The sequence below is a fragment of the Triturus cristatus genome, chromosome 3_1 (genome assembly GCF_964204655.1).
Source record: "Triturus cristatus chromosome 3_1, aTriCri1.1, whole genome shotgun sequence".
NCBI lineage: Eukaryota > Metazoa > Chordata > Amphibia > Caudata > Salamandridae > Triturus > Triturus cristatus.
The window spans coordinates 871,644,027-871,669,795 of NC_140583.1; the positions used below are offsets into that span (position 1 = coordinate 871,644,027).

Consider the following 25,769-nt stretch of genomic DNA (forward strand, 5'->3'; position numbering starts at 1 on the left):
AGCTGTGTCCGAGGTATACAGAGGCCCACCAGATTCCGAAGTCCCGAAGTATCCAGGTCACGAGTCGGGTCCAGTCCAGTCCAGTCCAGTCCGGTCCAGTCCAGTCCAGTTCAGTTCCGAGGCCTTCCGTTCCGAGCTACCCGGTGAGTACCATTGCCGGGGAGGCGTTCTGACGTGCACATAGGTTGTGCCGGTCAAGACGGGTTTGGGTACACAAATCCGGTCTGCACTGTTTCAGCAGTGTATCTGTACTGTTTAGCAGTATATCTAGTATGTCTAGTATATAATTCAGAAGCACCTAGTTAGTGTTCCCAATGGCCATCATTGTTGTTCGTTAAATGTTAAATGTTAAATGTTTTAAGTACGTTCTGCATATTGTGGTGTGAATGACTGTTCATTATTGTGTTTATCGTATTAAGTTTGTTCAAGATCAAGTATCAGATCAGTTCTCAATATGCCGCTCTTTTCGAAATTAAGACAGATCACAACTAGAAAAGGGGTACTCGAAGAAGCTGTTCCTATTCCTCCTAGGGACACTCGAGGGTACTTCATGTATCATAAACACGGCTTAGACGCTATGTTATTTCTTGATTTATGGGTAGACTACACCAGGGATTTACCAGAAAGTCAGAGGTGGCCCGCAGTTGGGACATGGGATGCAGATTGCATCATGAGAGTGGAAGAAGAATTATGGAAAAAGATAGCCAGACAGTAACAGACAGATGCCATTGAATTATGGCGTAAAGAATAGCATAGACGCACAGAGTAAGCGCTCAGAAAAGAAGAGAAAAGTAGGGAGGATTCAGACAAAGCCCGAGAATACGTGTAAGTTGAGGAAGGTATACGAGTAAAAGCAGAACAAGTAGATGGACAACGAAACACTCTTATGAAAGAGAAAATGTAGACCAGCTTGGAAGGATGCCATTGAGTTTTGGCGCAAGGAGTCACATAGTAGGTCAGAGTAAGTGTTTCACGAAGCAGAGAGGAGTAGACTGGAGTCTGGAAAAGCCAAGGAACAGATGTTACAGGAGTAATTGGAGTAGGTAAAATGAGCGCAGGCTGACAGAGAAAGAAATACTGACGTTGCTGGTATTTATCCCGTCCTTTCAGAGGACCTAGCAAGAGTGGCCCCAGTAGAAAGACCAGTTAGAGTGCCACCGCAAGTACCGCGAAACATATAATAATGATATAGTAGCCCGAAGGTTCTTGAGCCACCCACCAAATGAACAGCGCATGGCTGGTGTTTACATGGTCCAACATTTGACTACGTTGTCAATAGGAAATTGAGAGGGGTGTAGCTAGAGAAGGAGCAACACCTGTGATTTGATGACACCCCTAATGTACAAAGTGCTAACGAAAAAGTAATTGTTGAAAAGTTTAGCTTGAAAAAAAAAAAAAAAAAAAAAAAAAGAATTGTGGGTATTTCGAATTTGCAAATTGTTCAAGAATACAGGTTTGTGTTCTTGGTGGTCCAGTGAGCCAATGTGCTGGGTCAAGTCGGTGAGATTATGACCCCCTGAGTGCAAATTGTATGTAAAAATAATTTTTCAATTGGGCGAATTATTGCAGTTTTTATGGAATTGAGTAGTCTTTTTGTCTTTGACAGCTTCAGAGTGAGGAGAAGGTGGGGGCTGTGTAGAGCAGTATGTGATACAGAAATCGGAGACAGATTCTGACCTTGTAGCCAGCGTAGGTGGGGGCCGGTGAGAGGAGCAGAACAGAGGCACTGCTTAGAAAGCTTCTCTGACATCGCATCTGTGTAATGCCTGCAGCCGGAACAACGAAAAAAGTTGGCTGGCAGCCCAGGCTCAGGCCGCGCTGAGGGGCTATTTTTAACTTCTCTGATAAGACAGGGCAGCTGAGAAATGTAAGTCGAGAAAGATTCCCTTGTTCTATTCTGTGCAAAGCGAGTGCCCCGAGGAAATGTCTATGGAGAAGATTTGTTTTATTTTTTAGCAAATGCTATATTGCTTCTGGCCAGAAAGTAAAATGTTGCTCTTGCTTGGAATTTTAAGGGCTATGTGCCTATATAAAAACGATTTTCAAATTCAGACATTTTTGAATTGTGGCCACAAGCTGCCACCAGTTGCATTGGATAAATGATCCAGTGGTTAAAAGTCTGTGAGGAGAGATGAGAGGTGCGTCTTCGTCTGGGACATTAGGGTACATTGTGTTGACGAAGATGCATAGCTCATTTTTATAAAAGAAAACAAACAGGTTCGTGTGTTCTTCGTTTTTGATTATTATTGCTGATTCTGTTTTTATAAAAGAAAACAAACAGGTTCGTGTGTTCTTCGTTTTTGATTATTATTGCTGATTCTGTGTGTCAGACTTGACACGGTGATTTCAGATGGGGGTGTATAGGGCAGGTAAATCAATTATTGATTAAAAGCCTGACAAATTAAGCAGGCCAGAATGTTCGCCTCTGAGCTGTAGGTACTGTAATTGCGCATCGCTGCTCATTTATATATGTTAGTGCAATTGTCTATGCTTTCTGTGCTTGGTATACTGATGGCTTGGCATATGTATTTTATATATGTTTTGTTTTTGTGTTGTATTGACCAGTCTGTTTAGCGTTTAATACCAAGTTCTCCTGTGCAAGTACAGAGATAGTCGTGACGACGGCGATCTTTGCACAGCGCTTGGCTGGAACTTGTTCACAATTACTAAATTTCACAGACGTGATATTACCTTTATCATGCTGTCAAAATAGCAGACAACACGTTATCAGTGTATGTCTAATTGGTGTTGGAGATGAATGAAATAAAAGAAAAAGTTATGCAAGACTAAAATATTTTTCACATGACTGCCTTTCTCTTATAGACAGGCAGCCTCGGTCATATGTTTCCAGATTGGACATTAAGGAACAATTATGATCTGTACACTCGCATCTTAACTCTTGAAAGGCCTGTTTTAAATAAGGACTGCCACCACAGAGTGACAAATGAGGCTCGGTATTTAGGGTAATGAGAAAATATCTGACAGGATTTCCTTTTTAAAGTTTGCTTTAGTAAGCTCATTCTTGTAAGTGGTGGCCCCAAAAGTTGACTTGTTTTTAAATTAGGCTATTTATTGTATAGGTGGAAATTATTGCAAAATGACTGATTTCTTTAGCAGATAAATTATTAATTATCAACATTAACAACTGTTCTTAAACTTGGTTTTCCGAATATTTAGGTAATTTAGCATTCCTATTAGGGCCTACTAGCATTAATATTGACTTCAGGTTGGTGTAGGTTCATGTAATAGGGACATTTGCATATGAGATGTCATTTGGCTAGCTTATGAGCTAACACAATGAGGTTTGTACATTAATTTGAAGGATTTCTCGCCGTTTCAAATACGCGGTATATCTCCTATAATTTTGCTTACGCCCAGTAGCTACACACAGGGATTAATAGTGTTGACAAGACACAGGGTTTGATAGTGTTTGACAGCAGTGACATCTGTTTCAGATTTCCTCCTGTCAAAAAGGGGGGGAAGGAGGAGAATATTGGCTTTCTGCTGGCCCCTGAGGAGGTTCGCTTCCCGCTAGCCCCTTAAGAAATTAAGCCCCTTAGAAATTAGCCCCCTTAGAAATTAAGTCGAGGAAATAGGTATGGTGCTTTCCCCTTTTTCTCATGTTTTATTGTGATCTTTCAGGGGAATTAGTTGTGGGCACCGGAACGTATTCAATTGATTTCTGGTTTTTTCCCAGCCCAAGACACAAAAAGACTAAAGTCCTCAAGAACACACTGTGGCATTTGAAGAATTAAAGAGAGCTTTATGTCAAGCACCAGTTTTAGCAAACCCTGATTACAACAAATCGTTTATGCTTTTTGTGACAGAGCGGGATGGAACAGCACTATCTGTCCTAACACAAGATCATGCAGGAAAACACGAGCCCTGTGCTTATTTTTCTAGTACATTAGACCCAGTAGCACAGGCTTTGCCTGCGTGTCTAAAATCAGTTGCAGCAACGGCCTTAGCCATAAGACAAAGTGACTTGATAGTGCTGGGCCACCCTCTGACAGTACAAGTACCACGCGCAGTAGAGGTTCTCTTGAACCGGACACAAACACAACACCTGACTGTAGCTAGACTGACAGGCTATGAGCCAACGTTATTTCAACCACACATAGAGATCAGACGATGCAACATACTGAATCCTGCTACCCTTTTGCCCTCCAGTACAGAAAGCGTTTCACCACACGACTGTGTTGAAGTAATACATACCGTGACTAAACCAAGACAAGACTTGACAGACGTTGCACTCCCAGACCCCGACCTAACACTATAAGTTGACGGCTCATGCATGAGGACAGGGGCGGGAGAATTAGTGGCAGCATATGCAGTGACTACTGATACTGTAATAATAGAGACTAAAAGAATAGACATATTGTCAACACAAGCAGCAGAGCTCATCGCCCTGACACAAGCGTGCATAAGAGCTAAGAGAGCTGAGAGTAAACATTTACACCGATTCTCTGGCGAGAAAGAGGTTTCTTGACCTCTCATGGGGTCAAGATACAGCATGGCCCCATATTCAAGCCCTACTGGAAGCAATACATTTACCAACAGCCATAGCTATCCTAAAATGTAAAGCACATACTAGAGCCACAGATACCATTTCCCAAGGCAATGATCTGGCAGACCGAACAGCTAAACAGACAGCTCAGACCCCACTAGACATGACAAAGTTACAGGTTCAATAAGTGTCCAAAGCCATGACAGTTAGGGATCCTTCCAAGGATGTACAAGACATACAGACACATGCTACGATGGACGAATTAAAGAAATGGTCGGAACAAGGAGGGGTACTGACTGATCAGGGTTTCTTCCTGATTCAATGGTACAAGTGATTATAAATACCGCATATAGTCCTGCACACTTAGGAGAGAAAGCAATGATAGATAGCTTACAGAATATATGGTTCAACAAGCACCTGCGTGCAGCAGCGAAACAAAAGGTCAGAACATGTATGATCTGTTGCCAATTCAATTCAGGTAAAGGCATTCCGATGGAACAAGGTGGATTCCATCCACCTGACCACCCTTTTGAAGTGCTCCAAATGGATTATATCCAAATGAACAGATGTAGAGGTTACAAATATGTCCTGGTACTAATGAAGCAGGTGTCCCTTCTGTTAGGGTATACCTGGAAATTCCATTGTGTGCGACATCCTGAAGCAGCAGGCCTTGTAGAAAGACATAAACAGACATTAAAAATTTGCGCAGACAAAGGTGTAGATTGGATGGTAGCCCTGCCGGTTGCCCTCTTTTTCATGCGAATGGTAGCTCATTCTAGAACAGGCTTATCTCCCTATGAAGTGGTCTTTGGTAGACCACCAAATATGTGGGGCACTCCAATGCCTAAAAGATAATAACATGCTGACAGATTACCTGGCTTCCTTGATGTCTGCACTACTCTCTTGTTGTTCGCAGGTTGCTGCCGCCTTCCCTGACAACACCCAGGTCAAAGAATACTCCATCGCTCCTGGATGGAAGGCGCCAAAGTCAGTGCTCTGGACCACGGGGACGGCCGTTAAAGTCAAAGTGCACCTTCACCACTCTTTTACAAAGGAAAAAGACTTTAAACTTGGATTTTGGATTTTGAACACCATTTTCTAGAGGAGACTCCCCAGAAGTTTCCACAAAGCTAAACTTTGATCTAAGAAGTCAGAACCCGTTTGATCAATTAAGTCCACTAGGTGGTGAAGCGGTTGAACATGTATTCTGGCTTGCATAAGATCTTGGACAATAACATTGATATAAAAAAAAAAAAGAGAGCAAGATGTGCATCACGATAATATGTATCAGCTTAATACTACATGCTATTTTTCCTCCTATTGCCTCACTCTTATACTCCTCCACTAATGATACCATAAAGCACACATTTAGTGATCTGCCATCCTATGAGCTATCATATCGACTTGCCTTACGCAACAATACCTTTATTCAGATGCTGCACCATTCACATCAGACTAGCAATGCTACAGACTTCTGGGTCTGTGGCCGACTCCCCCCCTATCAGAACTATAAGGGAGTTTTGCCCCTCTTTCTCTATCCGTTCACACACAATGGCTCCTGTGGAGCATGGTTTAGTTTGATTAATTCCCTAGATTCGAATTCCGCAGTTTATCAAGACAACTGGGTATGGGGAAACCTGAACTTAGTTTTGCTTAAAGTCTGCTACCCTAACAAGGAGGGACTTCCCAAAAGAACAGGAACTGACCTAAGAAATGAAGTATATGGATTAGGTAATTTTACACTTAACCTCATGATCCTGAACGTTGAATCTGAAGCTACACCAATCTTGCCCGCCATGTCCGTATTCCCAGTAAAAGGGGAATTATGTATAAGAAAGAATGGCTCCATACACATGGGCCATAGTAAATGCACCACTGTAATAAAATTCAGTGATCAAGGCAAGTCTACATTTAGAGCTTCTCGTCATTCCTACTTTATATGTGGCCAGACCGCATATATACGCCTACCTCTAGATTGGGATGGTACCTGTTACATAGCATTCCTCCTACCACCTGTTTTCCTAGCTCCTCCTGATTATCATAGAAATACTCATTTAGTACACAATAGACAGCAGAGAGATCTCCCAATTGTCGATTACACTGAAACAGCATGGGAAAAATACACAGATTTCAATAAAGGTTTCTTTCCCTATATAGGTACAGTTACCAATAGTAAGCTGATACGTAGATTAACCAGAACCCTTGAAGCAGTAGTGAACGAAACTATTTCCGCCTTAGGCAATTTAACAGAAGAGCAGTCTGCTATGCGGATTGTTGTGCTTCAAAATAGTCTTGTCCTTGACGTTATCCTGGCCGATAGGGGCGGAGCTTGTAGGGTCATCGGATCAAGCTATTGCATTTTTCATACCAGAAAATTCGCCATCTGTATATAAAGCCATAACTCGCCTTCATAAGATTGTAAGCCAGATACACCAGAATCCAGGCACCTGGACTTGGTCCGGTTGGTTTTGGAGTGTATTATCTACCTTTGGATGGAGGGTCCTATCCTTCCTAGGTATTGGCTTTCTCATACTATTCAGTTGCTGCTTATGCCTACAATGTGGACCAGCGATTTGTGGTCTGTGTGCCACATCGTATATTCCACCACCAAGATTTCGTTCGTCCCAGAAGAAAAAAGAAGAACAAATGATGCTATATGAACAGATCAATGGATTAATGAAGATTGATATCTCTTGACGGGCAAGTAGGGGACAAGGAGGGAATGTGGAAATATGGATTTTTCTGGTCAGTTATGTCCCCTATCTTGGACCCCAACGGTTCTATGTGCATGTTACAAGTACATGTATGTTCCCTCCAGTTCCAGTTATGAAGACGCAAATACATGTGCGTCCACCGTTAACATGTCCTCTGTTGATCCGCCATGAATGGGCCGGATATTCCATTCCTAAGTACGAAAGGCCACCGCCTTTATATGGTTCACTTATGCCATTTTACAGTCCAGGCAAGTAGGCCCTGATTCTGTCATCAAGCTTTTCTTGCTTTCTGTCTCTGAAGCTCCAGTCCGAGCCTGCATCTGTGACCATGAACTTTGTCTCATCCTCTGCGCGGCTCACGATGCCCGACATCAGCTTGCTGCCTGCCAAGAACTGTATTTCACCTTCGGAAATTATCTGCTCCGCTCCCTGCCCAATGCATTCCTGTCTAGTAGTTTAAGTAAACATTCTTCCAGCTACCGAGCAAAAGGCCCGGCTTCTCTGTCCTCATGCAAGTAATTCATAGCCCTGTTACCATGGAATATTCCTACCCCCTCGCATTTAGTGTAGACACTTAGACGCTTGTACACGCACTCACAGTCAGTATAGAATAGATTTTGTTCGAGTTAATGGAATAAATCCCTTTATGAATCTGATACCACAGACTCAGCCTCTTGCTTTATGCATGATCTTATTTATATACTTAAAAGTCTGAGAGCGTAATATTTTATTTACCACAAGTGACCTCTCATACTTTGTTTCATAGAGCATACGATGGATAGGTTCTGACAGTATACTCATGAGCTGTTTAAAAATCCCTATCAGCAGTCCATTCCGATAAGCCTTCACCCCAACCTTTTGCTCTAGTTCTATCTATGGTCATGTAGTAGTGTTGGTTGCGAGGCCTCGTACCAATCTCTCTATTTCGTCTTTGGTTGCATTTGAGTCTTGGTTTATATAATGACTTGAGACATTGTGCAAATAGGTTTACTATTGGGTCAGCAATCTCCTGCTTTATTACTTGCATATTAACAACAGTATTCTTACTCCACCAGTATGCTGTGTCCCTCTCTTTAAAAAAAATGTAATCTGATGTATCAGATCTTCAGCCAGGCCTTGGGATTGCCTTTGCTACATATGTATTAGATGGTGTCACCTCCCTTTCTCTAAGTTACCCAGTGATCGTTGCGGTGGCTTGCTACCTCAATACTGGCTTGGAAGCTTCAAATATGGTCACACTGAACTGCACTGTCCCTTCATTTTGTTTATAGTAAGGCTGTGTAGTTGAGCTTAGACTCTGCATTACTTTCTCATTCTTCAACTCCCATCCATGGATTTAATTTTAAACTGTCCGATCCCTTACAATACAAACCAACTTGATTTCTTAAGATATTTTGTTGCCTCAGATTATCCTTGCCACCTCTCATGTGTAGTGAGGGAAGTGTCTCTTGGGAGCTGGGTTGGGGGACCATTTGTCGTTCGGTTCAATGTCTGCATTATTGTCTAACTGCCCCAGCCTTTGAGCAGACTGTTAGGGAGAAGCATGACACCTTGGTAAAAAAGCTAATCTTCTTTGTAGATTTCTTATTTGTATGTACAGATGTTGTCTTTGGTGCCATTGTCTGTTTACATGGCTCTGTCCAATTAGTCCTAATCAAGCTGATTGTGCATAGGGGGCGTTTTTAGGGATTAATTTTAGGACCAGGTCACACTTTTCACATGTTTGGTCCGTGACTACTTCCCTTTCATCTGTTCTGTCCCTTTTGTCCTCACCTCCCTCAGTGTTCACGTCCTGCATTCTTCTCTCTCAAGGCTGCTTGTTGATTGTTCTACATCTCTGTAGTCATGCGTCATTTCTTTCTGGCTTTCCACCAGCCATCCAGCCAATCCTAGACTTGGTTCAAGAGATGCCAGAATTCCCTAGGACTCATATTTTTGTGGGGAACAGTATCATATTTCATGCCCCTTTTTTGTAGTTCTCTATTAGCCTCATTGACGGATATAGGTTTGGTTTGTACTGTTTGGGCATAGTGCTGAAATAGTGGGATGTGAGTTCTCAAACTGGATGGGACTATTGTTTCCTACTGCTCAGAGGACTGCATCTCGATCTCTCAAGTTAAAAACTTAGGCAATTACTGGTTTTGGGCATTTTCCGGGTTATGGAAGGGGGAAGGAGTTTGGAAAGGCCAGCCAGTGGATATTGATTCTGTGTCAGTGGCCTTTTGTATCGTTTTTAAAGTTTGCCATTCAGTATCTTTCTTTGGTTGGCTGATCTTTTCATTATTCAGCACTTTTTATGCAGGTAGTAGGTTAAGCCAGAGTTTCCCTCTTTCTCCACTCCATTGAAGATTTTTCTGAGGAGTGTGCTTAATAGTGTGATGTCCAGCACCACCCTGGACTTGCAGACTGGCAGGACTTCCTTTAGCAATGGCTCCCTGCCATCTTGAGGGTGATTTGTCTTCTGTGGGATAGTCTACCTTCTCCCTTGTGGCATCTCCTTAATTGGAATATTTGCCCAGAGAGCTTTGTTGCGTAGGTTGCGCCTATTTTGTGTGAGCCATCATTCTTCTAACATCTGACACACCCAATAAGCTGTGAGAAGTGCTTTTACGTAACATCTACTGGAAGGCATTGAGAGGGCAAAGATTTAACATCAGATGAGACCCTACGTCCTTGTTCGGGACAAGAAAGTAGTTGAAGTAATACCAAGTACCTACATCTGAGGCCAGAACGCTCTCTACGGCCCCCCTGACCAAAAGAGCCAGCACTGCCCACTGCCAGATGGACAGGTGGTCCTCCAACAGCTGCTCAAATAGTGATGAAAAGTGCAGTGGGGTAGAGTGAAATGGAAGGGTGTAGCCCCGATGTACAGTTTTCAGGCCTCAATTGTCGGAAGTGATGATCTTCCATCCTAGGAGTAAATATTTGATCCTGTCTCTAGCAGGCGGCTGTGTTCCTCAAAGAGCACAGCTGTTTCGCTGATGATGATGCTGGAGGGGCTGGTGAATGAGCTACACGTTGTCCATGCTGTCCTGAGCGTGATCTCTGAGAACCCTGTTGCTGGTGGAATGGAGAGCCTGCATCATAGCCATGGAGAGGGTGAAATTGCTAGTGTAGTTGTCTTGTGGGAGTAGAAAGGACCAAGGAACGTGCTGTTGCTTTGCTCGCCTAGAATTGCTCTAAAAATTCTCATAAAAAGGCAAAAGTCGCCAAATGGAATTTCCATTAATGAGGCATTTAAATGTCTCCCACTCATTTGCCCTTGTGGCAGTCGTGTTCCATTTATTCAAAAAATAATAAAAAAAGAGTCCAGTGTCTCCCTCACACCTTCACAAAATACAGGATTTTGCAAAACCGCAAAGCGTAATCTCCACAACTGGACCGGGTATCTTTTTCGAGAATCTGAGTAGTCAATATTCAGTGGGGAGTAGTGCAACAGGAACCCACTGACCGACGTAATATGAAATCTGTCATCAGAAATCGGTCCAGTCTACTATGTGTATCATGGGTCTGTGCATCTGGGTAGAGCTCCCTTCATATATCAACTGAAGTCAATCCGGTCCTCATCCTGCGTAGACTTTTTTGTCATGGATGCCAGTCCTTATCCCCCATCTAGAGACCAATTGATGTCCCCTGCCCATACAACCTTCACCATCATGAACAGCCCGAGGAGCTCTATTACCCTCCAGTAAAATTGTCCATCATCCATCATCCATATTCGGGGCATTCATATTTACAAAGCAGAGCTCTTGCCTATCTAGTAGTCCATATACCTGGATATATCTACCCTGCACATCTACTTCAGTTCTATGGTGCTGGAAGGGAATGACAGGAGCCAGCCAATCTACACTCCCCTTGCATAGAAAGAGTAAGTGGAGGAGTACATCTGGCCTCTCCATTTTTGCAGATCTTGTCCACTTCATTGTCCGTCAGGTGTCTCACCTATAAACCCACTCTGACAGCCTATCTCTTAAGGTAGGTGAGCACCCTATTCTGTTTAAGGTGTATATTCCAGGATGCTATTTTCATTGTCCTATGTATGTCATTCTTCAGTGTGGGATGGTGAGGAGGCAGTTCGGGCTCCACCAGCATCACAGGACAGCTGCATGTAGCTCCCCTTTTGTAGTGTGTAGTTATCAATACCACAGCTCCTGTATTTACAGAATCAAGCTTTTTGAAGATTCCCCTCCACTTTTTGCCCCAATTTCTGACCTCTAGGACCAGGTGTGATGACTCTGAAATGCCCAACTAAAAAGGGCTCAGTGCATGTGCTCTGACCCTTAACGGGTGCATGGTTAATTGGTTTGTTCCCAATTGGCACAGCCTATGTTACTCGTCAGTCCCTCGTATATGATATCAGTGGTACATAGAGCCTGTAAGTTGAGATGTCTCTCGTGGACTGCAGCATCAGTTGTGCCACCATGAGTATGACAAACATGGCTCCCCGTCTACCACTGCAGATTGGAAGGGCAGTTTAAAACTGCTAACTCGACTTTCTCACTTAAAGTAATGGCAAAGTCCAACCTTCCTTCTAAGGCATGCCTATGGAAATCTAAGGCAGGGTGCTGTATATTAAAAACATAGAACATGTACTTTTACGTGTTCCAGCAATAAAAACCCTAAATTGTAGTTTTTACTGAGGAAAGAATAGTAGCCTCACAGGCAAGTGCAGAGTTGTTATAGACTGACATCTCAGCCCTGTTAACTTCTGAATGGGACTACTAAAGTTGGTACAGTAAGTTATCACAAGAATCAGTGCACTAAACCTGATTTAATGGTTAAATCAGATTTGATGTCACTGGTGAGCAAAGGGCAACTTTAGAAGTTGCCACTTAACTTGAATAAAGTTTACAGTGCCTGTTTACTGTTGTACACAGGGTGTGTCATGCAGACAGTTTCTGTCCTCCTGGCGAAAAGTGCTGCCTTCCTGGAAAGAAGACAACAGGGGTCTGCGCAGGAGAGAGGTGCAACCTCCCTCCTGCAGGAAGACACACGAGTGTTGGCCCAAAATGCAAGCTTCAAAGCTGATGAGGACCACTTGGGAGAAGGGAAGCCCCCTTGTTTAGGCAGACTAGATGGCACCCATGAAGGAGAGGGGAAACCTGTTGTCAATCCGTTTTTTCAGGGGCATGTAGCCACATCACTGGGTTGGGCTAACGAACCCTGGACACCGAAAGAGGTGTTTTGCCATGTTGGGGTGGGCAGAATAATGCATCTTGGGCTAGTTAGATGCAATACTTCCCAGGAAGTGGTCAGCAGGAGGGAAGGAACCATGTTCAACCCTGAACTGTACATGTTACATACAATCTAAAGAGATAAAAAGTAGAAATCAACAATCACTATAGAAAGACCAGTAAGTCAACAAACTAAAAGTTCCTCTAAAAGCCTTCTCATCACTATAACCAATTTATATGGGAAGTCGCTGCTCATGGCGTATCACCCACCCCGCTTGTGTAGAAAGGTGTGGCCAAAACCAGCATGAGGGCGACCGTCCCGAATGGCCCTACTGTACAGAGCTGTGAACGCTCTCTAAATGTGCGTGCGTGTGTGTGTGTGCATGCTTGCGTGCGTTCATGCATGCTTGCGCGGGGGGGGGTGAGATTACAACTGCAAAGCAGCAGGTCGGGATGCCCAAAAGAGCTGTTTTTTTATTAGCATGAACCAAGCATTAATCGTTTGGACATTAGGCAATTAAAGCCAACAAGAATATCACCACTGTACAAAGACTGCGCGAATTGCAAGCGTGCAACAGCCGGCCCATGGATCAAAAGTTGTGGGGGCAGTGAGGCCAAGATCAATCCCTCTGCCTGTCAGTGGCACTCGGTTGTCTGATAAATCTGTCTCATGGAGCGGCAGCTCCGTTTCCTGAATCCCCAATGACAGGACCGCTGATCCACTTGCCAACAGCTCTGCCTCGATCATGTCAGGTGTCTCATCCACCAGTGTTCCATCATCTTGGACTGTTATCCATGCCCGCTGTGCGAGTACCTCCGGGCCTCCTGGCACTGTGCAAGACATTCGGTTCAACCATTTTCACCACTATCGTGGTCTCATCAGTTTTAGCAGCTACTGTGGCCCATTTTGGCACGTGGTGGGGCACCCGGCCTTAATCCACAGTTCCACAAAGCGCTCTGGGTTATCGCCCCCCACTCACTCCAGAAATCCAATAAATCTAAGATTGTTCCAACAAGACCACCCCTCAGCATCCTCCAGTCTGTCTTCTGGGCGATGTGACAAGTCTGAGAGAACACAGACTGTGCTTTGTAGGGCCTTCCTTTCTGCTTTTAGTTCTATAATCGAGTCCTCGGTGGCCAACAATCTCTTTCTGACTTCACGCAAATCTACTCTCAGTAAATTCACCTCCGTAGACACAGTGTCTTTTGTTTTCCAACAGCAGTCTTGATTTTTCAATGGCATCTAGAATCTCGGTTCTGTTGATCTCATAAGATGTCGAGGGGCAGACAGGCTTTCCTTCTCATTTGGGGTGTGTGCATCCCAGATGCTCCAAGTATACTGGTTCAGCTTTGTTTGTTGCGAGGATCTCAGAGCTCTGTCCTTCCCCATCTTTTATCTCACAGGCATGGGGTGGGACAAGCCCATCACTTGTGTTCCAGAGTCCCCAAGCTCAGGTAGCCAGTCCGAGGTCGCTCACTATGTTGGGGAGGGTATTGAGACCTATTTTCACATGCCCTGTTGATTTCTGGGGGGGTCCTTCCACCCAGTAGTGCTGTATCCCGCGGGTCAAGGACAGCTCAGCTCACCCCATAGGCAGAATTGCCTCCAGGTTCTCAGGTGCGTTCCCGGATGCTACTGCACCTTCCCGCCTGACACTTGGTTACAGCCTCAGTGCCCCCAATCACCTGCTGTTAGCTATGCTGGTGCACGGTGTGTCATGGCGCCCTTCGCCATGTAGGGCGACCACTACATGGACGTATCCAGTGGAGGGGCAGTAGCAAATCTAGAGGCACAGGGCCATCCAGAACCCGGCGTGCGTCCCCAGAGTCTTTCTTAGACTGGGGGGAGGCAACTCCTCTCCTACCGCCTCCACCATTCAACTCTTCTCCTACCAGTCTCCACCACTGCTGGTCATCTCAGGAGGAGCAGGCCCAGCACCCCCTCTTGCCACTCTGCACCACAGTCACCTAGGCTCCTCTCAGGTGAGCTCCAGGTGCGCCACCTCTGACCCATGTCCTGAGCTTAGGCCGCACCGTTCTCCAAGCAGTCATGCAGAGGTAGGCTGACCCGGCTATTCGGAGGCAAATCTGCGGAGTGAAAAAGGCTACTTCTGTCACGTACCCTCTCCAGTCCATGCTGTTGCATTTTTCTATGTTTAATGCAGAATGTCACAAAATATGTACCAGGGCAAAGCACCCATTAGTATGTCCTATCTGCCATCTTGAAAGGCCAGGTCTCCCGCCCACTGACAACTAAAAGTTATTTATACCAGTTTTCCAATTCATATTGTGGAACACAGTAGCCCTCTCTATTATAGTTATCATTGTCTGAGTCAGTGGCAAAAAGATTGTGTAAAGCTTGGGCCGTACCATGTAGTCAGAGTCAGACAGATTGCCTAGTGTTTGTGTGCCTGTGTGCCACAATATTGGTTGAGATAGATTCTGCTCGATGTTGGATAGCACGATTGAGCTGTATACCCTCCTCTGGTGTCAGCATCGATCTGAAAGAATCCAGCTCAGGGGATGGAGTCAGAATTGAAGATGGAACCAGAGCCAGTGCGGAACCCAAAGTGGGTTCAAAGTGGCTCAAGTGGCACCGAGGGCAGTTCCATTGGCAGAATTCTAACTGAAGGCCCCTGAGGATGCCTGCGTGGGTCCGAGGCAGACATTTGCTTTGATAGTCATGGCCTAGTTTTTTTTTTTAAACAAATTTTATTGTGTCAACATCCATATATAGTCTGGTATGACCAGATTTCTTGGTAGAAACAGTATAGTACAGTAATACATCTATGATGTTGACATCCATTTTATCCAATCGAAACCGAAAAGTAAAGAAATTAGATAGAATCTCAACATTCAAAAGTTCAACATGTTGTGCCATGTCCATATTACAGTCTCTTGTGCAGGTCACCCCCGGCCATCATGTCAAATTTGTTATTGAATCACACAATAATAAGCTCACCCACCGCCCTACAGCCTCAATACTCATGTATCAGTTATTATGGGAGTAAGGGGCTCCAGAAAGAGACCTCAATAGTTTGCCCATCTCTTCCATATTTTGGGGTGCTTCTTTCGGCATCCCTTCACTTTAAATACAGGTAGCTTCAAACCCATGCAGAAATCCAACCCCTTTTTTCAACCCCCCCAACAAGGGAGGGGATGCTGCCATCCATGCCTTAGCTATGACCCGCTTTGCCAGTCATGGCCTCGTCTGAAACCTATTTTTTGAGGCGGGGACATCGTTCTCTAGCCCATTGAATTAGGTTTGGAAGACTGGCAAAATAGGGAGCCGAGCGTTGAATCTGCGTTGGAAGACGTGGCAACAAAGTAACTGATGTCAGGGCACAGGGGTGGTGCTTCTATGCTACTCCGCACCACTCCTGAAGCAGTAGAGAGCCAAAGTGGACTCGCATGGCGCCACCTAGTTGTTTATGGCTGAAGTAAAGTTTCTGAATACTGTCTGTCGCCTGAGGAGTATTCCACGGTCAGAAATCTGTGATTAGAAGTATCCATCAAAAAACTTCATTTTACCAGCAACGGTCATTTAACCCTTTTGGTTTTGCAACTACATTGCAAAGAACTTTGTCATTTTTGTTCAGTGAGTAACTACTTCAGACATTAACTGTCTTACTTTGAAAACTCTGCAGGTCTAGTCATTATGTTAGTTTTTACAAAACTATACAGTATATCTTTAATAAAGCCTTATAGTTCACTGTAGAGGACTATACCCATTGGTAAAGGTCTTGCACCCAAATTATAGGGATGAGCCACAGGTCAAGGTCTACACCAGGTAGAGGGCTACAAAAACTATTATAGCTCAAGGTAGAAAGAAGGGCTATAGGAATGTTAAAACATTCCGCTCACTGAGATCATGATTTTAAAAACTAAAAAGAAAACCAAACATTAGAAATTTGGAGGAGACAGCCTATATTAACCATCATTAACCATGAACAACTTCTTTGTCTTCAGTGCAGCTCTCAAAAATCCAATGTTCTAATGATTTTTATAGCTAAGTAGTTCACTTCTAACACTTAAATTGTTAAAATTACCTTGTAAAGCAGCGTAAACAGCACAATGTGTAATGTTTTACAGTGCAAAAGCTTCAAAAGTCCTTTATAGCTAGGATGGAGAGGTGTTCTTTTCTTGAAAGGGGGCCATGGATTATCAGGGTATGTTCCAACTTGCTTTAAACTGTTGAGAGAAAAACATCAGAATTCAAAATGGAAATTCTAACTGCTATACAAAAGGCAAATGGTTTATTGCAAATTATGCAAAACTGACACTTAAATTTTGATAGTTGAAACAAATTTCTACGCCATCTTTACAAATAATCATTGCAGTTAAAAGATTACTATTTACATGAGTTCCTTATCTTCCAAGCAAAATAGAGTGTGGGTCCTTCAGGAGTAATGCTTATATACAACCTTTAAACAAGTTTGAAAATGAGTGTTCCAACTCGTGATATCATAGGAGGCTGTGTTGCAATCACTATTTCAAACTAGACTGGCCAGCTTTTTTTTAACCACGTAGTTGACAACGCAAATTGTAGCAGCTCTCAAAAGGCTACTGGAAGATTCAATGTCACTTAAGGTGGCCTGGTTTGCTTCTGGTCTCCTCTGTAGCTACCTAAAGCATTCTGAGAACAGCAGCATTGGGTCAATTTGCTTTGAACCGTTCGAACTACAGTACCAGCAAAGGATTATTTTCAAAAGGGAAGAGTGGTACTGGAAAAGTGTCCAAGGTGACATATTTATCTTGTAACTCTAACAGGGTCACCTCAGAATGCAGTGAGATGAATTATGATTAGGGCTACCGGTTTTATGGTATTTTTTTTTTTAAACATTTACGTCTGTATTTATCCATATTTATTTTTTGCCCATCTGATTGGTGTTTATCCATGTTTATTTTGTTTTTTGTGAATATATGAGGTAATAAAATTGTATATTTCCACATTTATTTAACCAATAAACATGCACTCATTCTTTGCTGCCTGTCCCGTTTTAGCAAATTAAGCAGCCAAATATAGCAAAACACTACACCTTCAGGTAAATATGAGCATTATAATACAAATATATGTTACTATACACCTGCATTTAGGGAAATCTCAACCGATTTTTAACTTCCCATGCTGCCCATCTGCTCAGCTGTTGTCCTAGAAATCACGAAAAACAGCATGGAGAGTCACCCACAAGAAGCGCACTTTTCTGCATTTTTCCGCTTTTTAAAATTAAATACAGACAGGAAACACTTTGTTTTCTGTCTGTAATTATCTGTAAAAAATCCGTAAAAAACAGAAAACCGGGAGCCTTAGTTATGATTGATCAACTCTCCCCACAACTAAATCAAACAACCTAGCAATCAAACTATGCTCCTGTGGGCCTGCTTCTACCCAAATAAACTGTTCTCTGTACAGCCAAGTCGACCAAAAAAGGAATTCAGTGCAAGGGGTCTCTTTTAGAATAACCCGTCCCTCTGCATGTGGCAGCTTGGGAAGCTGAGTCAACGTGGTAGCAATGAGGAAGCATATGATATGATATTAGCAGCATTTGTTTGCTAGCTGAAGGCCGCCCTGTGCAGAATGCTCCCTGCTCCATATGCGCCCCGATAACACTGGCACCGCACTCACTTGGAATGAGGTCAAATGAACAAAAACAAACTCCATGATTAATATCAGATTACAGGTGATGGTTAAAAGACCTGAAATACCTGGGGCATTGATGGAATGGGAGGTATTATCAGACTGACCCATATTGCCAGTTTCACATATGCCACAGGGTTTGCCAGCCCAATTTTGGGGATTTTAGAATATAACAGACACCTGTTTTGTCATGCATCACAAGGTCCTATATCTCTTAGACTGATATGGTTGCGTTACCAGGTGTATCCACCTGAACCTGATGTGATCAGGTAGTAGGAGTCACTGTAGACGATCCAGCACTATCATAATCTGCTCCAACCTTTAGGTGCAATAACCCAGCCTGACTGAACAGATGGGAACAGACTGAAGAAATCGAAGTAATAATTTGATTAGCCTGACTGAAACTAAGTTCCAAATAAATCTGAGAACAAATCTAACACCTCTATGACAGATTTAAAGTTAACTGATGCAATAAGTGATTTTACTGTGCATTAGAAAGATTAATGGAAATTTGCGGCACAAATGATGCTTTAAAATAGAGGTCTGTGGCAATCTGGAGATGGAAGATAAAGACTCAATGATTTCATAAAAGATAGGAGGGGATTTCATACTTTTGTCAATAAGCAAGATCATTGTATACAGGGTCCATTACTCTTTGTATTCCATGACGTGCACTTTATAACTAGATGGTAGTGGAGTCTGGCCATAGCGATTAAATGATGTGTGTGGTGTTGCTTAAACGACTACTTGAGTTTGAAGGAGGACTGGGATCAGTCTAACCACTTGAGAAGGTTAAGAAAACCAGTAGGCCTGAAGCGGTGAGTGATAGAGCATGTTTATAATAAACAACTTTTACTGTTCAAAATAATTGTGTCAATATGGGTCTTAGGGTCAAACACTTTTCTGACTCTTATTCTGATTGCAATCCCAATATAGTTAAACCATCAGACTATGGAAAGATCTCGCCACAAAGGTTAATTACCAGTGGTGTTTGCATTGCTTTTTCATTATTAGATACTACTAGGGCTATATAGAGTCCCTTCACACGGGGAAACATCAAGGCCCCAATATTATTCCCAGGATCCATATTGATCAGAGACTGGGGCCCCAATACTAATTTATTTTTTAATGTGTTATTGAATGGTTTAGATATACCAGATATTTGTGCTGGGGCACATATATAAGATTTTTTAAAAGGATGAAAGGGGAGTCCCTGGAACTATAGTCCGATAAGCCTTCTTGATAACTTGCAGATAGTTTTCTGCAAGCAACTTTTGAATAAGCTCCAGGGTTGGCTACTTAGTGTTCAGATTGTATTCCCTCTTCAGGCCGCTTTCCATGCTAAGGTTAGCACTACTGACCCATCCTTTAGTTTCTCACATACAACATGGAAATACATACATTGTTCAAAGATCACATGTTTGTGACCTGTGTTTGACCTGGTTCCTAGAAATAGGGATCAACAGGTGTTCCTTCCCATATTCTGGATACTTTAATTAGGCAGCATCAGTCCAATAACGCCCAAGTCAGACTGGGTAGGTTGGGAGAATTAACCAGCTCCATTCCAATCTGTAGAAGGGGCTGTCAGGCCTGTGTCCTGATGCCCACCCTATTATCCCTATTATCCCTGTTCCTAAATCAGGTTATAAGTTATCTTAACAACTTCATGAATGATTTCCCCAAACTGAATGGCAGAAAAGTTCTGTTATATGGCCGTTAGGGTCATTCTCGACATTGCTAAATTAGCATGAGCTCTACTGCCATGATGCGGCTTTTGCGCACGTAACTACATGACTTTATTTTGCAAGACTCTGTGCCTTTCACATGAGAGCTGTCTGCTTTCTGCGTTCTCTGCTGTTCCTGGAGTTTAGCCTGAACATGATGTGCAAGGTCGATAAACATGCCCCTTGTTATTCAGTTCTGGTCAGTCCTTAGCACCTAGACAAAACATGCTAAAAGCAGCTGCCCTGTAGGAAAGCTTGTGCTTTGATATTACGGGGATGCATGTTGTTGACACACACTTGGAGAGAGACCTTTCCTTGGCGAAGAGTATGTTGTTCCTATAATGTAAACCTACCATCTAGGCTCTAAGGTATGGTGTCTGCTGACAAAGCCCAGAGATCTTCCTTTATATAATAAACCTCAACTTACTAAGGGGAGGGTGGTTAGGCCTTATAGTCCCTTTTCCACTGTCTGTATATGATGACATCCCCCTTCATATTCTATGGTATTGCTAACTGTTCTAGGTTTATGCATTTTGCTGCCGATAGTGGCTCGCATACTGCATTATAGAGCACAATAGTTAAAATAAACATTTTGAACTATACAGTGGCTCTAACAATCCTTATTGTGGACAAGTATGAGTGAGTGGGCGAAAGGGTATGTCTTGCTACAGCGATTCCTGAGAGTCAGGAGTGTTGGGTTCAGGGTTGTATAATCAGTTGTAGCTTCGTGATTATGTAGGAAAACAAATGAGACACTATAGCTAGTCGGTTTGGGGATTTTGGGTACTAAGGTGGTAGGAAGGTACAACCCCTATACACCGAGGTCCTGTTTTCCTGCGCACAGTTCTGTGTATGTGCAGAATCCCCAAAACAATTCCAGCACTCCTTTTTGCTGATGACACCCTGCTACTATCCAGAACCCAATAGCCTTTGCGAAATCTCCTGAACAGGTTTGACGGATTTTGCAACAACAGAGGGATAAAATAAAATATTCAAGAGACAAAATATATGGTATATAATCCACACAAATGTTATAGGGGTAAACCCGGGCTGGGAAATACATCTCTTGAACTTGTTAATACTTTTGATTATCTAGGTTTACGGGTGGCCAATTCATTAGCTTGAGAGCCAAAAATCCAAGAGAGTAGCCTCTTAGTTCAGCGTAGAGTGGCTGCGGTTTTGAAAATGTACAGGTCTACTCAGTCTAGATCAGTTTCTCCAGCTCTGCAGGTTTATAAGCATATGGTCCAAGATGCAACATTATAGGAAGTAGAAATCTGGTGCTCGACAAACGTGAGAAGCTTGATCTCAAAGGAGAATCGCAAGCTATTGGGTTATGAGTTGAGGGCACTGAAAACCCTAATCAAGCAACAACCACAATCCATGTCAGGCTCAATCACAATAATCACTAAATTAGCCTGGGCTTAACCCTCTGATAGCTTGGCACAAAGAAGTCAGGATAAGAGGCGATGTGTAAAGTATTTGTGCAGCACACAAACAGTAATACAGTGAAAACACAACACAAGAAAAATCCCAAATCAATTTAGAAAACTATTATTAATTTTCATAAATAAAATGACACCAAAACAAATTAAATACAACCAGTAGAACTACAGTTTTTACCGCTTTTAGCGTAAAATAGAACCTGAAACATCAAAGCGCAAACTACAGGTATCTGGTTGTGCAAGACTGAGGTAAAGCCAAAAGTTATCACAGGGTTTACAGCTCACTTAGATGTCCCTCTCTAGCAGAGATGGTTATGAAAGGGTGCCTGCCTTATACGGTCATAGGCTCAAACGACTTGTACTTAAGGTGTGAGAGCACTGGGTTTAGAGGCAGGCGCAGGTATTAGACAGCTCAGGTTTTCATGAATCCTACATCAAACTTAAGCTTTTGTGAGTAGAACTTGAGAATCCATCCCCCATCTCAAAGTCCTTCCTCGGGGACAGCCAGTGACATTTCAATGGTAAGGAGGCAGGAGCTCAGGAAATAAGAACTGGCATGGCCAGCCCAAAAACAGAAGGCTAACCAAACGCCACTGAATGCCCTTGGAATTCTGAATAAAGGGCATTGATGGGAAAGCAGGCAACTAGGAACATCGATTATCAATCAACAAGTAGCCGCCTCTTCTGAGAATTCTGTACCTTGCACACTCAAAAGCTCTGCATCTGGTATGAAATTGGGTTGCAATGACTTCCTACCTCTGCATGACTTCAGACCTAGAAGGATAAGATGGCTCACAGGTTCAATATCCACTTATGCTGACATAAAGGTATCTGCTCTACCCGGCTACCTGTGGGTTGAGCACCACCATAGTTTGGGAAACCAGAAAATATATGTGGTTCAAAATCATTGTTTTATAGATCTCCATTGTCAGCTGGCAAAGTGAACTTGAATCAGAGGAACTCCATTGCTGTATGCAATGGGTGAACTTCATTTTGTCTGTGTGGATAATGACTACATTTCTACATATGACCGGACTAGAGTTAAGAAGGTGTTTATAGCGAATAGGGCTTTTATGGTCAAGATGATTTACTTCAAGTCTAAAAAATGTAAGTGAAGGGATGGATCTTACATTCTGTAGACATTCAACTCGAGGAAAGTGCTGCCAGGATTTAAGATCTTAGAAAGTTAATGAAGCAGCCCCTCAAGAGGCTGTCCAGCTTAAGAGTGTTGGGGTGTGTGAGTGGTTTGGGTGTGCATGGACAGTGCAACGTGCAATTCCAATGCACAACACACAAATTCCCCCAGAGCACTCTTAACCTGGCATGAGAGACCACGCAAATGCATGATTCTTGAAGGCCAGATGCAAAGAAAACATAAGTTGACATTGTACTGTGTTGAAGGTAAAGCCCATTGATGAAGGTCAGCCTCGTCAGTAGAGGGAATGAATCTAACAAGGCCCTTGTGTGCGATGACCTTAGAGACTGTGTCAGCTACAGCGCATAGTCATCCCCAGAAAAGTTAAACATCAAGGAGTCCTGAATGATCTGAGACTATTGCAAACTTGTACAAACACCCTCCCATTGCCAGCTGATGTGTACCAGCTCATTGGAGAACAAACAGCACCTGATCCTTCCAAAATGAGAGTATTTTCTTAGCACAAAATGAAAGAGCTTGAGAAAGATGGCTGAAGGCTGAGGATGAAAGGAGGGCATTGCCTTGATGTACTGGCAAACTTTGACCAAATGCTAGGACATTTCAGTGCTTAACGTGTGCCAGTATTTGCTTGTGCTCAGCACCAGCCATTATTGCTTAACACCTACACTTAGATGGTGGCACTATCAGAGAACATGAGCAACAGCACATAAAAATTCAAAACACATTTAAAAATAATAATACCTGCTCATCCACGCCATTCTTACAGATATGGTTGACATGGAATTGTCCATATTGTCACATTTGTATGAGCTTGATGGTTAGTAGGTAACGTTGGCAGTGACAATTAGCAGCGCTGACTGGGGCTCTGTGTAGTGCAAGCCGCAGTGGCCTGCCATTACATACCTTAGGACACAGCACTTATTTACTTATTTGTATATTTAAAAAAAGCAAATAAAGCACTGGGAAGTTTAATTTCTAGTTTGTAGCATCACACCATTTTCTAAAGTGTGAGAGGATTTTCTTTTTATCATGGGACTTGTAGCTCTAACAAGAGGATTTGAATGGAAATCCACAGTGCAAGCCGCATAATTCATACAAGCATGGAGAGCTTTGACCTCATGAGGTGCACTAAATTGACGAGACATGTTTACTAAATGGTTTACAACAATATTCCAACCAGTGACTTAGAGGTTGCATCTCACTATACTCAACAGTGCAAGGGACAGCATTGGCTTGGCCGCAGTATCCACAGGTTGAGGAGCGTAACTAACTTCAGTGGACAGTTGACTAGATAAAAGGAACTCTCTATCTCCCATAGAAATGACCCACAGAAAAAGGCTTTCTGTTCCAAGTAGAAAAAAGATGTTGACTACTGGGAAAGTAAGAGAACAGAAGAGAAAAAAAAAATAAGAGAAATATCTTCTTCCGAAGGACATTTTTCTGCACTGAATGTTCAAGAGGAAAAGGTGGCATTTCATGCTGGCATGCCAGAATACATTTGCACTTTTTGAATATCTAAGTGGAAAAGAGCATCTAATAATATGCATCCATGCCCCTGGCACGAGAAACCCAGGATATGAAAACTAATCAAAGCTATGAAAAAGGCAACAATACCAAGTACCCAGTTTGAAAAAGGTGTAAAGAAAGAGCTGACTTTCAAAACAAATGCCTCAAAATCCTTTAAAATCAGAGAACAGAGGTCCATGAGGTGGGAAACAAATGTGCTAGACACCTCTTTTTGGTCGGAAACTGTTGCAGAAGAACAAAATGATGTCTGATGTCAGGAAAACTGTGAAACCCATTGACCATGGCAACCTATTTGCATTGCACACTTTTGTTCCAGGCATTTGGAGGTGAGCTGAGAAGAGTCCTTGTCCTAGTATGCCTCAGCAATTGCAATAGTATCTACTTTAGTCTCCCACAGAATCCTACTTCAGGGCTTTAAAGACTTCAGAGTCAAAGCCCAACAATGCACCTTGAGCTCCAAGAGTGTGATCAAATGAAACCCACCCTTAAATCACCCCATAGCCCGCTCAAAGTCAAGGCCTTGTTCATACAGTATACTGGAGTAGAAACTGACATCTCATTACATCCAGGTCTACCTACCTGATTAATCAAAGATCCTTCAAGAGAATGAAACACGAAAGTAGGTTTTTGAGACTCCGGAAGCTCCAACTCAACCTCAGACTTGAAGCAGTAACTCAATCTGACAACTGTAAGCGATTCAGTAAGTTTAGGAGAAAATAAACTATTCAAAGCCGTCACCTAGACACCATGGATAATTTTGGGACTAGCGAGCAAACAGAAACGGAAAAGGTAGCAAGGCCATAGGCATTTTAGCTCACTTGGAGTAGCAGATGAAGGAACTTTCCTACTATCCTGCACCCTAGAGAGGCCAAGACCCATTCCAAAGGATTGTTTGGTCATTTTCAATAATTTGGAAATTTACAAGAGTCGTCCACTTAGTCTGTTGTCTGGCTTCCTTATACCCCCTCACATGGCTTCCTCAAACTTCACTTTATCAAAATAAGACCACCTCTATAAATGGATACAACCATGGAAGAGAACAGATAAACACTGCATTTTGGATGTACAGTGTCTCACTGAGATCTGATAACTTGTATGTCTGGAGATTTTTTGGGCCATGGTTGGCTGGTACCCAGGGCACCCAAACAACCCCAGGCATTTCTGAAAACGAGACAAAAAGGTGTTTAATGGCTTGCATGGATCCCAGCACATTGTCTTTCCTAGAATTGCCTGCAACTTTTAAACTATATCTAAAAAAGCATTTACTCTAACAAGTGGGATGGCTAAAGTATTTGGGCCCAAGACTGGCTTGTACCAAGGAAACCATACCAACACAGGGTATTTCTGTAAGCTAGAGACCATATGGTATCCAAAATATTGTGGCTTGCATGATCCCACCGCTAATTCTAACTAAGAATGTCCTGCAAAAAAAAGAAAGTCCTGCAAAGGTCCTCATACGGGTGAAAAAACTACATTTCACTCCTTTAGCATTTTAGGTAATATTTGTCTTCCGCTTACTTTTTTCATGCAATTGTCACTAGCAAGAGACTAGCGTGGACAGAAAATGTCTAGTGAGAACTGGATGTGAGCTACAGATGCAACTCTGAACATGTCACTTTATAAACTGTAAGGAAAATACAGTGAGCAGGTATCTTTTATGCTGATGTGCACCAAAGGGCATACTTTCCATACAACCTTCAGGCATTGCGACTATCTGTATCCAGAGTAATTTCATAAAATGTTTCGCCCTGGACGAACAAAAAAAACACACTTTCTTCTATAGCACTTTTTCTTTTGAAAAAGTTTACATATTTTGTCTATATTCTCAGTCCCCACTAGGGTCCTTTTCACGCCATGGGTACATTTATAAACTCGAAAATGTCC

At 42.9% G+C, this 25,769-nt stretch overlaps 1 protein-coding gene across 7 annotated transcripts in view; it reads right to left on the reverse strand.

Annotated features, from left to right (window-relative positions):
- The window catches only part of UBR3 (ubiquitin protein ligase E3 component n-recognin 3), a 2,077,978-nt gene that overhangs the window by 1,009,376 nt on the left and 1,042,833 nt on the right, over positions 1 to 25,769 (reverse strand). For all 7 annotated transcript variants that reach the window (XM_085645338.1, XM_085645337.1, XM_085645336.1 and 4 more), the window contains exon 20: positions 16,445 to 16,586. In XM_085645338.1, coding sequence (XP_085501464.1) covers positions 16,445 to 16,586 — 142 coding nt within the window. The remainder of the gene's footprint in view (positions 1 to 16,444; positions 16,587 to 25,769) is intronic.